The sequence below is a fragment of the Callorhinchus milii genome, unplaced genomic scaffold (genome assembly GCF_018977255.1).
Source record: "Callorhinchus milii isolate IMCB2004 unplaced genomic scaffold, IMCB_Cmil_1.0 Scaffold4, whole genome shotgun sequence".
NCBI lineage: Eukaryota > Metazoa > Chordata > Chondrichthyes > Chimaeriformes > Callorhinchidae > Callorhinchus > Callorhinchus milii.
Window position 1 is genome coordinate 10,242,586 of NW_024704745.1, and position 16,091 is coordinate 10,258,676.

Consider the following 16,091-nt stretch of genomic DNA (forward strand, 5'->3'; position numbering starts at 1 on the left):
TAAGTCCATTTCTTAAATTACTCAAGAATTATTAAATTGCAAGGTTCGGAAAGGGATCAGTAAATAATAAATACAATTTACACTTATATAAAACCTTAAAAAGTGAATGGGATGTGTTAACTAACATAATGAATGGCAATGTGTTAACTAACTCAAGAATAGTTTAAGGAATACTGCAAAATTGCCCTAATATCCAATTTGAAAATTGACAGGATTTACAAACCTTCTTCCTTTTGCTTTCCAGCCGTGGCTATCGATCAGCAGAATGCAAACGATCAGAATGGTTATTTTATAACAGACTCGACTCTGAAGTACTTGTCAAAAAGAGATGAGCAAGAGATTTCATTTAAATGTATAGTGCATTATTTTGAGAGCCCAACCAAGAAAGCAAAGAAAGTGTCTAAAACAGCACATGTCAAGATACACTGTAAGTAGGGATCACAATTCATGCCTCGGCTATATGACATGTGGACAGGGCATTGTACAAGAGATGTGACAGTATGATCTGCACGCTGTGGCATTCCTGGCTTGTTCAGGATAGAGCTGTACCGTAAATGTTAACCGGGATCATCATAGTGACAACATTTTGCAATCAGAAGTTCTGTGAAGTTTCTGTGAAACCCAGATTCCTGGCAGAGTGACACCTCGGGCAAGTTTTCTTGCTCCAGACGCCTGATAATAATCCCTAAAAAAAATAATAAATTGGTCATTTTCAATCCATGACTTTTTGTGGGACACTGCTGTGCGCAATTGGCTGGCGCATTTCGCCTACAAATATACTGTCAATTCACTTTACAATATATTCTGTGAAGCGCTTTAAGACGTCTAGAAGACGTCTTAAAAGCGCTATATCAAATGCAAGTATTATTATTATTAAGTGCAGAGTATTTGGGTATATATTGTGTATATATCGGAGTTTTGCATATATAAATACTGTGTGCTTGTCCCTGCAGACAATTTGCACACTGCAATGTCCAATAAACAGCTGCAACGTGACTGATCAAGTGATGTTTTAAATGAGCACATTACGATAACAGCGTTTGCAGACAGCGCAAGCTCTGTTGCTGCTGCATCATTGCCCAGCGGAGGCATGTCAGTGACCCGTTCAGTTCTTTTAATCTTAATGTCCTGGGGTAGAGTACTTCTAAATCACATGTATAGTAGAACAGTAGAAAAGGGGTGCGAGTACAGATTGCAACTTCCCAGCTACATTACTTATTCCTCAGGAAGTTAAAATCTCCTTCATCTCCTGTTGGCACGGCATAAAAAAGTGATGGGGGAATAGCCACTTGTGACTGACCACCAGTGATCACTGTCATTGTCAGTGCTCATTCACAGGATTCACTTGTGCAATGGAGCTTTAAATTGATTGGCGCACTGGCCCCTGACAGAACGGTGCTGAAAGAAGCAACACCATTCTGGTCGGTGACTGGGAGCAAGCTAGTTATTAACTTGTACAAGAAATACTGCAATCGAGGGCTCCACACACACACACACACACACAAACACACTCAGTTAAAGCTGATTATTTCACTTCTCAGTCACAATAACAATCGTTTCATTAGATTTAACGCCCTATCACGTCTTTAGGACGTCTCAAAGCGCTTGACAGGATACACTGTAAAGTGAATTGACTGTATATTTTCTGGGCGAAATAATCCGATGTCATCCATAATCATTTCGCTGTCGTCCGTTAGCTTTTATTTGAACCAAACCAAGGCTCTGTGTAAAAAACACAGATCTTGTTCAGCAGCAATTCTGGAACACCTTTTCAATTAGAAGCACGTTTCCATGAAGGCTGAAGTTATTGTATGTCACATGTGGTATTTTTTTGGAAGGAGTTTCTATAGTCTTTATTGCAACACCTAGGAGTGATAGTAATACTAATTCCTTGCCATTAGTAGTGCGCCTCTAACAACTAAAAGCACTTCATGAAGTTTCTAATGAAGTGCGGTGACTTGTGTATTTGTCAGTGAACACAGCAGGATAGAGGTGGCTTTTTTCTCAACAAACGACTGAGAGTAAGATGCTAACTGACAAGGGAATGCTGTGATGAAATGGAAGTCCACTGCAAGATCTGCCTTCACTGGCATTGGAATTAACGCATGTGTGTGTGTGTGTGTGTGTGGTGTGGGTGGGGGGGAGGGGGGGAAGAGGGTGAGCTACCTCTAGCATTAAGGTGTAAATTTTAAATGATCATATGACAGACCTCATTGTCTAACAGATGCAATCCCCAATTATTCTGGCTTGCCTCATCCTGCAAAAGGTCACTGCTCTTCCCTGCCAGTATCAATCCCTCTGCTTTGCCTCCTTTTTACCCGTCTTCAAATTGCACCTGAAGACTTTCCTCTTTGACCATCTACATTCACCTCGCCTTTCTCCCCGACTTGGTGTCAAACTACACCATTGTTCAGCGCTCCGAGACACTAGCCGCATGAAGGGCACTATGTAAATGCACGTTGTCATTTGTATGACCCTGAATAATGACAGCACCACATGTTGAATGACATGAAACAAAATTGAATACAAAGTACTGTGTGATGGGAAGTGTGCAGGGGATATTAGGATCTGAATGAGTAAACACCAGTTCCCCCTCTCCCATCGTTTGCTCAGATAACACTTCGAAGATTATGCTAAAAGTGTCACCAGAGAAAGCTATCAGAGAGGGGGACAAAGTTACCCTGTCCTGCTCAGGAGATGGATACCCTGTTCCAGAGCTGTTCACCTTCAAGAAAAATGTAAGTTAAACTTATCTGGTTTGTTTTCCATTTGTACAACTTGTCTTCGGCTTAGTTCCCTCTTCTTTCTGCTTGTTCCCATTGAGTAAATGCTTGCAGTCCTATATCCTTCTTCAGCTGGGGTTGGGATGGTCTTAGCTGCAGATTTCTCTGTAACTTCCATCAACCCCATTCCATCATTACCATACAGAACATGTACTTGTAATGCTTTGAATAGACTGTTGATTCCACCCATTTACCACTTTGTAATAGTCACAAATGTATTGATTGGGCATGTGTTTTGTCATAGGGGGAGTTACAAACTTCCGGGAAGACTGAATTAATTTTAAATTCAGTGAATCGAAATGACACTGGGGAATACGAGTGCTCAATGAACAGTGATCCTAGCTTAAAGGATGCCAAAAACATTACCGTTCACTGTAAGTCATTCATTTCCTACATATTGTTGAATATTCTTCAGGCGAAGGTGATTGAAGTGTTCTGGCAAATTGCTGCCGTAAGTGACGATGTCTCCACTTGCGCTTTATTATGGTGAAGGCAGATCTGCTCTCTGAGGATTATTATAGGTTCTATCTTTTATTCACAAACAAGTTAACTGTGACTGCAACGGGTTACTCGGAAGGCTGGTTGAGAATTGAATGCTGGGCTAATTTAAGATTGGTCCCTCAATAGGGATCGTATTATAGGGTGGTCTGGTGGAAGGATGAGATCAAATGGGCTAAAGAGTCTTCTTCATCTGAATCTTTCTTGTAATATCATGAATTTAGCAGCAGGGATCTGAAAATGTGCTCATCTGATTAGATCCGTAAATCAAACCATCCTGAACAGAACAGCCACAACCAAATATAACATTTTCACTGATTCTTTGTAGTCCAAAAGGGGAGTGTTTGAGATCAGCTAAGTCAACTCAGATTGAAGATCAAACCAGAAGTTCCACCCAGTCTGCGTCTTTAGGCTATATTGTCTTAAAATTTAAGATCATATTGAATTGTGAGAAAATCTTAAATTCCCATTTCAAAATTTTTCAATTCAATTTTTAAGAACTGGGCAAAAAGGCTTCAAAATTAAGATTGTATTTAAGAGTTTTCCATAAATCTGCATAATCTTACATTTTAAAACAAACACGGGCTAAGACCAGGTGAAACAATCTTAAGCAGTGAGGTTTATTGCCATCCCAGAGCTTTAGCTGGCTGTCCGTGGAGCTGCAAACAAACCACAGACATGGGAACTTTACACACATACACGCGCACACATACCTAGCTCTGAGACTTTACGGGTTTCACTCTAGGCAGGAATCATTGGCAACTAAACCAAAGGGGGAAACGAGATTGGCAACTTTCAAAGAAAGAACTTGTCATTTTTTTCTCATTACACAGACGTGGACTTGACTATTAGCCCCAGTGGACTCATCAAGAAGAAGCTGGGAGAAAACATAACTGTGAACTGTAAAGCTGACGCTTCAGGAACCGTGAGCATCGTCCTGAAGAAAGTAAGTTTGGCTCGGTTGGTAGTTTTGAGTCAGAAATTTGTGAGTTCAGCTCCCGCATTGAGACATAATAATACTAATAATACAGTAGTAACAATGATAATAATCCTAACATTTAGTATAATGCCTTTCGCATCGGGAGGATGTCTCAAAGCATTTTGCAGGATGTACTGTAAAGTCGAGTGATTGTATATTTCGTGGGCTCGCGAACGGCAGACAAGATGCGCGCAACAATGTTCCACAAACAGTCATGAAGTGAATGGCCAGGTTTTGTTTTGGGGACCTGAGCTCATAGGCCAGGCTGACCCTTCAGTACAGTGCTGGGGAGCAGGCATGGCATTGGTGGAGGCCCCGTCCTCTGAATGACAATTTAAGCCGCCTGCCTGCCTGCTTTGGTCGATTTTGAAGATCTTCTGACATTATTATTATTTTGCTGGTGTCCTGGCCATCTCCCAGTATGATTGATATTAACTTCCTACCCTTTTGTGTATCTTTCTTGCTGTGAGCGAAATGATTGTCCATTTATCTATAAATATACAGTCACTGCACTTGACAACAATTACCCTTGACATACTTTTCAATGTTGATAGGCATTACATCAAACGCAAGTATGATTATTATTATTGTCAGAAGTTCCTAGATGCCACTCACACCCCACCCTAAATACATTTACTGCTGTATATGATAACCAGAAAGATATTGTCATTACTCAAAGAAGTTGATGGTCAAGTTCAATTCTTAAAAGAGGTGAAGTCCTGAAATAGGCTTCCCTGAAGGTAGCCCGTTGGTTTCTACATTGATTGCACACATTTCAGTAGTGATGGCCTTGCCCTTCAAGATGACTGGTTTACTTTATTGATATGGAAGCTTAACCTTTAGTGTGTATGTGTATGATAACAATAATAATAATCATAATAATTTGGTCACTCAATCCACGTGTTTGTGGGACACTACTCTGTGCGTAATTGGTAGCCGCATTTCACCCACAAACACGCAGTCCTTACACTTTACAGTATATTATGTGAAGCGCTTTGGGATTTCTCATAGACGTGATAAGGCACTATAGCAAATGCAAGGATTATTATTATTAACACACTGAGCAATCATGGACACTGACAATACTGTTTTCAAGTGGAAAGTTCGTTTCAGGGGGAGGGCCCAGTGTAGTATGGTTCTGTTGTTAGAAATAACAATGGCGTTTACACAGTGGTTATGTTTTTCCTGCACAATTTTTATCTGTAATATTTCCATTAAGTCAGTGTGTTAACAACTTTGAGTCCGGGAGGATGATGTGAGACCCATGCCGAGACCTATAGAAATGTATATTTGCAAATTAATTCAGCTCATCTTTATTCCAAGAATAATATTTTCTTTTCTATTATTCAGTAATACTGGTTTCTTGCTTGCAGGTCTTCACTACACAACGTTTATTTCTTCCAGAGATGAGAAGGCAGCCTGTTCTTAGAGCTGAATGTTTCTAACAGGTCCTTTCTTTATTTTTAGAAGGACATAGAATTCCTATTCCCCTACACAGTGGATTCTCTAGAGTTCAAGAATTCTGGCATTTACACCTGCCAAGCCAAAATAGGAGAGCTGCCGGGAGTAAAGATAAAGCAAACAATGGAGCTTCAAGTGGAAGGTAAAACAGTAGAGGTGCTTTTATGAGTCTGAGCTGAGTATGTTGTCACCAAACATTGAAGTGAACACACTTTCCAGCAGGGGTCATTGCAAAGTATTGAATTTCGGATCCGGGGGCTTAATTGAATGGAACGTGTGGACAGATATAAGATTGCCATGATTGGAGATTTGAAGGAGGATAGCTTGTGTGCACTTGTAATCAGAAAAATGCATGGGATTGCTTGCGGACACCTATCAGGAGCTCTGGCTAATTTTTCGAAGCGCGATGTTACTTTTAACTGCCATTGATTTGAAATGAATCTCGTCTTTGTTACAGGAGAACCACACATAATTCGCTTGACAAAGAAGGTCTTGGATGATTCAAAGCAGATAACCTGTGCTGTGGAGGGATTTCCCAGGCCAAGCATCAAATGGAATGTCAATGGCACAATTGTGAGCAGCATCGTGATCTGTCCAAATCCAGTATTGATCAACAGTAATGATAATAACCATTACCTCATTAAAGCCATCTATTATCTAAAATACCTAAAATTTCTATCTTTGGTCTTTCAAAGTGCTCAGTTGGTAGCGTTCTTGTTTCAGAAGACAAGAAGGTTGTAGGATCAAGCCCTATATCATTCTATAGTAAACCTATGTATTACTAATCCACAGCACCAGGTAGTGAGCCTCTCGCTGTGAGATGTTTCGTAACCCACTCTTAAAACACTGTGGACTTCCAGGAGTCTGAATAAATAAAAAATATAATTGTTTTCTTTACAGCAAGTAGACAAAGCAAAGAATATAACTGTCCACAAACTTACTTTCAAACCCCTGGAGAACATGACAGTATCGTGCACAGCCCAAAACAGCTATGGACAGGATGAAAAAGATCTGAACGTAACCTCAAGTGAGTATTCCACTGCATTCTGCAAACCAGGCTCATTGGTGACATCTGGAGATATGGACATGATTTCAGCTTTGTGAGCCCAAGCGCTCATTGTTGGGGGGATGGACAGGGACAGGAAGGGGCCTTGGAGGGTGTGCCCCACAAATTTTGAGTCCTGTAGCTCAGTGGTTAGAGCACTCGTCTCACAAGTGAGAAACTTGGGTTTGATTCACGGCGGGGCGAAACCTTGGGCAAGTTTCTTTACTCCACATGCCTGATAATAATCCCTCAGGAAGAAAAAAAATAATAAATTTGACACTTTAATCCACGACTGTTTGTGGGTCACTGCTGTGTGCAATTGGCTGCCGAGTTTTGCCCATAAATATACAGTCAATTCACTTTACAGTACATTCTGTGAAGCTCTTTAAGACGTCTAGAAGATGCGAAAAAGCGCTATATCAAATGCAAGGATTATTTTTTTTTATCTTCAAGTATTTGCCTTTGGTTAACCGGGAGGAAGTGGGGGTGTTGCTGAGAACATTGGAGGGTGTATTTGAATACTGCGAAAGCACCAGGGCAAGCTTCCACTCCTTGCCCATCTAGGACAAGCTACCATTGGGACTTTGGTTTGTAAGATTATAGCAGGAACTAAGAGAGAAGAATCTCTACTCCCAATAGCCTCTCTCCAATGTGAATGACTATTATCTTCAAACCTTTTTGGGGTGGGAGGGAAAGATTAGTTTATGGGGCATAAGTGGCGCAAGTGGAAAATTATACAATCCGATTAACAAGAAAGCTGTGGAGCACGCTTCAGAGCCTGATACGGTGGGCACACATTAACCCTTCTTCATTTTGTATCTTTTCAGTGAAGTACAAAGAAGATGACAATGACAAAAATCTTGAGAAGGAGATTCCAGGTATGTGTTGGGACACTGGTTTTCTGGTGGGCATCTGAAGTAGATTTAAGCTGATTCGGTGAAGAATACTGTTTACTGGAATATATTTAAATTTGTGTGTCCGCCAGCCTTGTAGTGGTAGCAGTCTCGCCTCGGAGTCAGAAGGTTATGGGTCCAAGCCCCACGTCAGGTCTTTAATTATATAGTTTAAGCTAACATTTCAATCCATTGCTGGGCGTGTTTTGCATTGTTGGAGGTGGCACCCTTCGGATGAGACATTAAACCGAGGTCTCATCTGCCTGTTCAGGTGGACGTTAAAGATCCCATGGCACTATTTGAAAAGAATAGAGAGTTTTTCTTTTGAATAGAAAAGAGTCTGTGTCTTGGCTAACAATCTCCCAATTAAAATCGGTCACTCACTCCATGGCTATTTGTGAGACATTGCTGTGCGCAACTGACTGCTCTGTCTCGCCCACAAAATACAGTCAATCCACTTTACAGTATATCCTGTGAAACACTGGTGAGGAACTATATCAAATGCAAGGATTATTATTACTGTGCGACCTGGTTTTGATGTGTTACGTTTTATGCTAATGATGGTGAGAGAGTGTTCTGGGGAGTATTTTTTTCCTTTTTTCAACCTTATGACAGACCTTAGATCTTCCCTGCTCACAATTAGCACATGTTCCCTTGCTGGTATTTGGATTGGGTTGAAAGCAATTGTAGGATTAGAAATCCTTACTATCGAGTGCATTTCCCCAATGTTAAGCAATATCAACAGAGAACTTGTTACTGGGGAATTAGTTATTGTTTCTATAATAATTATTAAAAAGGATATTAAGCTTCTCTAACAGAGGAGCTCACATCTGGCAGGCACACACCCTGATACTTGTGAGCGATATTTAATTTCTGTGATGTTGTGCATATATAACTGAGTGTCAGTGAGACCCCCCCCCACTGACTCATAAAAGTTATTTACCTCCTCTGCTGGGGCGAGGATAAGGGGGTCACAAATGTGCCTATCGTAAGAGTTGATGTAACTTTCTCTGCACCCCGCCTCCGAAAAAGGTTTATATCCTATACATATAGATAATGTAATACATACGCCAATGTGGGTTTCACTGATAAACAACACTATTTTTATGATGTTGACAAGTGGTTGGAGAATGGAGCTTGCTGTTATTTACTGCAACCACCAGATGGAGTCATTATTGCATTAAATAAATGCAGCGTGTGTACAAACGCTGAGCAGCTGGCTGTGTATCAAAAATATTACACAGGCTCTCTAGTAAGGAGTGACTCTGGTTATGTCCACAACTTGAAAGTATGCAGTGGAAGAGAGGTGGGGGCTGGGGGTGGGTGGGGGGTGCTTCGCATCGGCAACAGAGTTGAGTAAAAGAAACTCCCAAGTCTCTGAATAGGGAATTCAGCCATCTTGTGGGTTTCCCATTCCAATATGTTATAAGTAGTTTGTGGGGGCACTCGCCAGGCAGTTATGAGTGTATGTCAGGATACCCCGTTAGCAATTGTGAGGCACTAAAACTGACTCCCTTTGCAAACCAGAGCTTTTCCCGGTTGTTTCCCCGGAGACGCGGTTGTTAGTCGATTGAGGGGTGGTGGGGAGTAACAACCACGTCCAAAAAAATGTGATCACTCAAGCTGCGTGTGGCCCCCAAAATACAGTCAATCCACTTTACAGTATATCCTGTGAAGCGCTTTGAGACGTCTCAACGACGTGATACAGCGCTATATCAAAATGCAAGGATGATCATTGTCATTATTTTCCAAACCTATTGTTGCTTGTGACAAATCTGGTGTTTTGCTGCATTATTCTGATGCTTTGCTCCTTTGTTCAGACAATAAAGATAAGGCGGAGAAGAGTAATAAGCAAGCCATGGTGATAGTGGGGGTGATTGTTGGCCTTGTGATTGCTGCGGTCATCACTGGTGTAGCCTACTGGTTTTGCAAGAAAAGGTACGGCAACATAATTTCTCTGAGCCGGAAAAATGGGCTTAAATCTCTTTTACGCTAACAGCTTCTCACATCAACCTCGGAAAGCTCTCAATGATCAACCAGTCTCCTCTAGTAAAATGAGATCTGAAAAAGGAGCTTCATTGTCAGAATGCCTAAAAAATCAAGTCCTGTTTAAAGATCTTCTTTGACCGTGCCTTCAGCCACTCTCCCACCCCCACACCAACCCTCCACCCATCCTGACCCCAACTTGGGTCCAAAACACTCCGACTGTCCAGCACCCTGGGACGTTTTTCCAATGTGAAGGACACTAGACAAGTGCAATTTGTTGTTGCTGCAATGAGCACTTTCCAGCCAGAAGGTCACTGAATTGTGATCAGATGCAGAAATCTTGACTGATATTTTTTTACTCTCCCTTCTCTATTGTGTCCAGCTGCAACACCCAACTAATTCCATTGGCTGAGATCAGACTTGCTTTCAAACCTGTGTGACCTTCGCGTCTGTAGGCTTAGCGTCGTACCAGGCGGAGCTTTGATTATTGATTTGTTTTAATAGAAACATTGAAACATTTGGATTTAATTGCCAGATAAAAGGTTTCTCTCAGGTCCAGCTTTGTTACCAAATATCTGTTAATAAACAAGCCTAGGTTTGGAATAGCAACAGCTCTATTGTATTAATAATAATCCCTCCAAAATATAAAAACAATAATAAATTGAGTCATTTTCAATCCATGACTGTTCGTGGGACACTGCTGTGCGCAATTGGCTGGCGCGTTTCGCCCACAAATATACGGTCAATTCACTTTACAGTCTATTCTGTGACGCGCTTTGAGACGTCGAGAAGACGTGAAAAGTGCTATATGAAATGCAAGGATTATTATTATTATTATAACATATGAGATGCATCAAGAGTACAAGGACATTGAATTGAGCAGAAGGAAACAATGAAGTCGGAGATTTGGAGGGAGATGGCTTAATGGACTTTTTCTGACCTCGTCTTTTTCCTCCTGCTCTTAAGTTCTACCTGTTTAACCATCAGATAGGAATCCACTCTAAACTCGCAAGTCTCTCATCTTTCAACTTCATTCTTTTTTGCAGAGCTTCAAAAACCAATGAAAGTGGTACTGCAGAGGAGATCAAGAAGATACACACGGATGATAACAACCACACGCCAGGCGCCGTGGCTATATAACCGCACTGTGTCAGCAAGCCAGGTACCTAACCCTGTAATACACCGCCAGCCTCATAAATAACTTGTAATTTGGGGACTGGGTTTATTGGTCATGAGCATTCTCCCATCAGCTCAGAGCTCTGCAAGTTTCAACAGACGCTGGAGAACAAAGACTGAAGCTCCAGTTCAATGGAGGACTTCAAACGACATCACAAGCCTAGCTAAGTAGTTTATGGATGTCATCTGAATCTTGAGTTTTCCATTAACTCAAGACTGAGAGGTGATTGTGTCAAGGTGGCGGAATTAAACAGTCAGGTGATTTTCAGGAAGGTCAAATGGAATTGATTTTTGCACTGCTCTACGTCCCCCGCCTGACACACTCCACCCTCGGCGGTCAGGCCATCTGCCCCCACCCTATGGAAATCCATCCCACATTTCCTTCACCCCCTTCAAGGCACGTCTCAAAACCCTCCCCTTCGGCCACCCTCCCCGATCCCGACCCCCAGCTCAGGTCCAAATCGCTGAGTGTTCAGTGCCTTGGGACATCCTCTCGATGTGAAAGGCGCTGTACAAATGTAACTTTGTATTGTATTTTCCAGCATAAATAACAGGAAGTGAAGGAATTTTCAAATATCCTGAATAACAGTTTAAACCATGCAGTTTTCTTATTTTGTTTTCTTTCTAGGAAATAAACATCTATTAAGAAGATACAGTTGCTTAAGGAAACGATTGCCACTGAAACAGCGATTTGCAAGATGTGCTGATCAACAGCAAGTTGGAATTTGCCATTGACCACCACTGGCAATGTTTTATTTCTGAGACCCAGAAGTATATATTCATCCAGCTGAATACCCTAATGTTTTGAATGAACCATATTGAACTGGTTTCTGTTTCTCTTTGAGGACTGCAGTAGAATTTAGTGCAAATGGTAAAACTGTACAAGACTGGAAATTTGCAGACACTGAATGGAGAAGAAACCATTCTGTGGCTATTTATCAGCTGCATAATTCTTCTGCCTTTCCTATTGCACACACAATACACAACTGTCTAATGTTAGAAACTAAAAGATGTTTATTGCTCAAAACCAAATATACTGAGTCCTCAAAAGAATGAAAACATTCCCCACTGCAAAAAGTGAGTCTTTGTTACTTTTTTTAAAAAAAACAAAAAAAGTTTTCAACATCTGCACTGATTTGTTTGCTTTGAATGTTAATTTTCCAGGGATTGGGTAGTGCTAAGCAAATGGCATTTCCTAATAGTTGGGATCTGTGGGTTAATAATGGATTGTGCTTTCGTCAGATGTAATTTTTTTTTTCCATTTGCTTAATGTTAGCTTCAGGTTCATTTTCATGGCAATTCTGGTTAGTTATAAGTTTCTGCACAGTGCAGAAAATTTAATCCTTCTCTAAATCCACTAGACTTGTTGCTTTCAAACAGCTTCGGACAATCATCTTGGTCTAGGTTCAAATTCTTCTCACTCCTGAAGTCTCTTCCCTTGGGTTTTGCTCACAAGGCTTTTTGACAGTGGTGCACCAGCTGCTCTCACATCGCACGTCATGTCAATGTGATAAAGAATGACAATAATAGATGCACATTATTCCCATTCATTATGGCAAAGACGATGGTACCTCCAAAACTGCTTCAGATAAAAAGTAGTGTGGGTGGGAAGAAACGCTTGTGTTCCTTTGATAGAACAGCTGAACCTCACAGCTACTTACAGATTTCACGGTGAGGGGTGTAGGTTAATAATGGGCAATGTTAAAGTATGCAAACTTAAGACAGGATATTATTGTAAAAAAAGGGCCAAATATAAATAGGAATTAAATTTTTTGTGTTTTTGTTTATGAGCACTCTGTAAAAAAAAACTTTGCTTTGAGCAATGTGAGTTATGACTTTAGTGTGTTATGTAGATACAAAATCAAAGAGAAATCAAATGGGGATGGGGGTGGGTGGGGTGGAGGGGAGGGTGAGAATGACTTGACAAAGTCCCCGGTAAGAGTTTTGGAAAGAGATCAAGCTTGTGGCAGATCAGGGAATTATGTTTTGCCATAAACCAATTTTTGAGTCAATGGGAAATGACTGCTGAATATACCAGCTGTCTGTCTGCTAAAATATGCTAAGACTGTGCATGTTTCTTATGGAATTTATTGGATCAATTTCTGTGGTGATCTGCAGTCACATTTTAGGTGATATCTTCTACTTTCTCATGTCATGTACTGTAGTTAGATTCTTTTTGAACAAAACAATTCAGAGGTTTGGTGTGGCATATTCATAGAGACTTGTGGGCTTTTGGGAATTCACATAGATCCCTTCCCTTTAACATTTTAGCATTATATTTTGTTTATCCAGTCACTTCTCTGCTAAATTGATAAGGCTAGCAAGGGAGGGGAGGAAGGTCATTAGTCAAAACTAATTTCATTTAGAAAAAAAGAACTCGTTAACATGACTACAAATATATTGCATAAAGGTTTCCTTATAGGTAGGTATATCACCCTGTATACAATAGGCAGATCCAATGACTCCATGCAGCATTATTATACAATCATTGTATAATTAATAGGATAGCATACAGGCCAGTACTAGGTCATTACATGCCACCACTATTGCTGACTGATTCCCCTCCAAGCCTGCATTGCAATACAGATGTGATACACATGTACTTACTATGGCATCCTAAATTAATAGGGACTGCGGAGTGCGGAAAACAGTTCCTTGTTGTTTAACCTTTCCAATTTGCTAAAAATAAATGTTTTGAAGCTTTAATGGTCTACAGTTTCTTTTCTTTTTACCCCCACCCAACACATGCTAGAATTGGAAGAATATTGAGATAACATGGTTGATTTTGAAATCCGCAACAGCTTGCATTTATTTGCTTTGAATGTTAAATTTCATGCAAGGTAGAGTCTTGGAGCTAATAATGCTTTGAGGTATAAACAACAACAAAATTACATTTGTAAAGCGCTTTTCACGTTGGGAGGACGTCCCAAGGCGCTGGACAGACAGAGTAAAGCTGATAAACAACAACAACATTAGCTCAGTGGTTAAAGCACTCGCTTTGCAAGCGAGTGATCGGAGTTCAATTCCAGGCAGAGCGAAACCTTGGGCAAGTTTCCTTACTCCACACGCCTAATAATAATCCCTCCAAAACAAAAAACAATAATAAATTGGTCATTTTCAATCTACGACTGTTTGTGGGACATTGCTGTGCGCAATTGGCTGCCGCGTTCGCCCACAAATATAGTCAATTCACTTTACAGTGTGTTCTGTGAAGCGCTTTGGGACGTCCTCCCGACGTGAAAAGCGCTGTATCAAATGCAAGGATTATTATTATATTAGATTTGTATAGCGATAAACTGAAATAACAGTACAAAGACACTTACCAACATGCTGACTTTGGGATATGTACCTGAGAGACTTATGTACAAGTCGAAAGAGGTGATTTTGAAAGGCATCTTGATTCATTTCAGCACTTAAAGGTACAGAGCAATGAGGAAAGATTGACTTTTAGAACTTTCTTCATTGAAAACAATAATTTGAATGCAGATACATTTTTGCTACCTTATAAATGCAAATTTCAAAACCAAGGGTTCAATAGCTTCCAAATAAGAGCAACTGAAGTGAACAGCAACTACATTTCTAAATGCAGGACACATGGATGTTTTGACCAATAATGACCTAAACATAAGCTTGGAGTTAGTGTGTGTGGTGACCCATAGGCAAGCTGAAGATCTCAACTAGACAAACTAACTAGCAAGCTTAACTGCTTTCAGAGGTCCCAGGACTGGTCTCATTTTTTTTAAAATCCATACCGGAATCCCTCCGCTTCATCCCCTCCTTTACCTCCTTCAGGGATCATCTCATGAGCTTCCTCTTTGACTGTGCCTTTGGTTATCCTCCCACCTCAACCCCTCTCGACTCCCAACCCCCAGCTCAGGTACAAACCCTTCACTGTCCAGCGCCTTGTGACGTCCTGCTGACGTGAAAGGCGCCATATAAATGCAAACTGTTGTTACAACGCAGCCCAACTTGTGTTTATATTCCACATGATCTTCACTCCTCTGCACGAAGAACAACGCCTTGGATTTATATAGTGCCCTTCACACCAAACAGCATCTCAGAGCGCTTGGGAGTATTGCACATGCTAATCATACGATAGAAATGACACATAAGAAATAACACAAGCTCATAGTATTTTGAACATTCTGTTGCCTTTGAGAAAATACGAACTGTGGAATCCAATTATGTCACACGTAGAAGAATCCAGGCACATATTTACGATCATTTGTGCTTACAATGGGAACTCGCTGTTTCACTTAATCATGCATCAGAATTTCACTCCCCCTTGACCTCAGTGCCTAAAAATAGAAGTGGAAAAGTGGATAGCCTTCAATACAATACACATTTATATAGTGCCTGTTAAGCACTTTTTTTCCCCCTCTGCTTCTCCCTGATAAATATTTCTGTAGTCGTGATTAAACTGAATGTTAGAAATAAGGGTCTGACACAAGTGCATTTTTTTTGTAATACTGGTTTTATAAAATATTTTACAAGGACAGATAAAATATTTAAAAGGTTACGGAATACTCAGAACTGAAAGAAAGATCAAAAGAATGTTGAATATAAATTAATTGCACACATCACTATGTTGCCATGTGTTAGGCAAGTACAGAGGCATTCTTTGACAAAACATGGGAGTTAATATGTAAAATCTATTTCGGAAATTGCTGCAGTCAAAAACTTTTTAGAGAGGAGCTGATGGCAGAGCACAGGCAGTACCTGATTTTCAATGAGCTTCACCAGCAGAATTAAGAGGCTTGCACCTTGCGGCAAGTGTTTTGCAGCACACACACACAAACGACTGCATTCTTAGAGATATGAGAGTTACTGCCTGGGTCAGCAGCCCAAATGGAAAGTTAGGATCAATATAAAGCACACATCATTTCAAGGTCCTACAAAAACAGACTTTTGCTCACCATTAAAAAAATATTTAAGCTTCTGGACATACGTTCGACATAAGTGAACCTACTATAAAATGAGTTTTCACACATGTGGATGAAGTGTGATCGTCGGGTCATAAAGTACGATTATGTTAAAAAGACTTTCTCTTGTTTTTTGAGGCATACAGCAGCTCCACTCTCCCTACAGGAAGACCAGTGCCTACAAGTTGCTATGAGTGCTTTACGAAGGACACTTCTCCATTCTGGCACTAAAAGCACATTATGGCTATTCAACGTCAAACTTAATACTCGAGAGATAAGGAAGCTAAACAAGACTAGTTGACCAGTGCAAAGAAAATAAACCTTCAAGTTGAGAAGAAAGAAAAAACC

The 16,091-nt window shown here is 40.6% G+C and overlaps 1 protein-coding gene across 1 annotated transcript in view; it reads left to right on the forward strand.

The window, feature by feature from the left end:
* LOC103180129 (CD166 antigen) overlaps positions 1 to 13,527 on the forward strand; it is a 132,560-nt gene extending 119,033 nt beyond the window's left edge. The window contains exons 6-16 of the mRNA XM_007895789.2: positions 245 to 427; positions 2,614 to 2,738; positions 3,028 to 3,157; positions 4,115 to 4,227; positions 5,728 to 5,863; positions 6,179 to 6,294; positions 6,622 to 6,748; positions 7,594 to 7,644; positions 9,480 to 9,597; positions 10,692 to 10,807; positions 11,450 to 13,527. Of these exons, the coding sequence (XP_007893980.1) occupies positions 245 to 427; positions 2,614 to 2,738; positions 3,028 to 3,157; positions 4,115 to 4,227; positions 5,728 to 5,863; positions 6,179 to 6,294; positions 6,622 to 6,748; positions 7,594 to 7,644; positions 9,480 to 9,597; positions 10,692 to 10,785 (1,193 nt within the window). The 3' untranslated portion in view covers positions 10,786 to 10,807; positions 11,450 to 13,527. The remainder of the gene's footprint in view (positions 1 to 244; positions 428 to 2,613; positions 2,739 to 3,027; positions 3,158 to 4,114; positions 4,228 to 5,727; positions 5,864 to 6,178; positions 6,295 to 6,621; positions 6,749 to 7,593; positions 7,645 to 9,479; positions 9,598 to 10,691; positions 10,808 to 11,449) is intronic.
* The last annotated feature ends 2,564 nt before the right edge of the window (positions 13,528 to 16,091 follow it).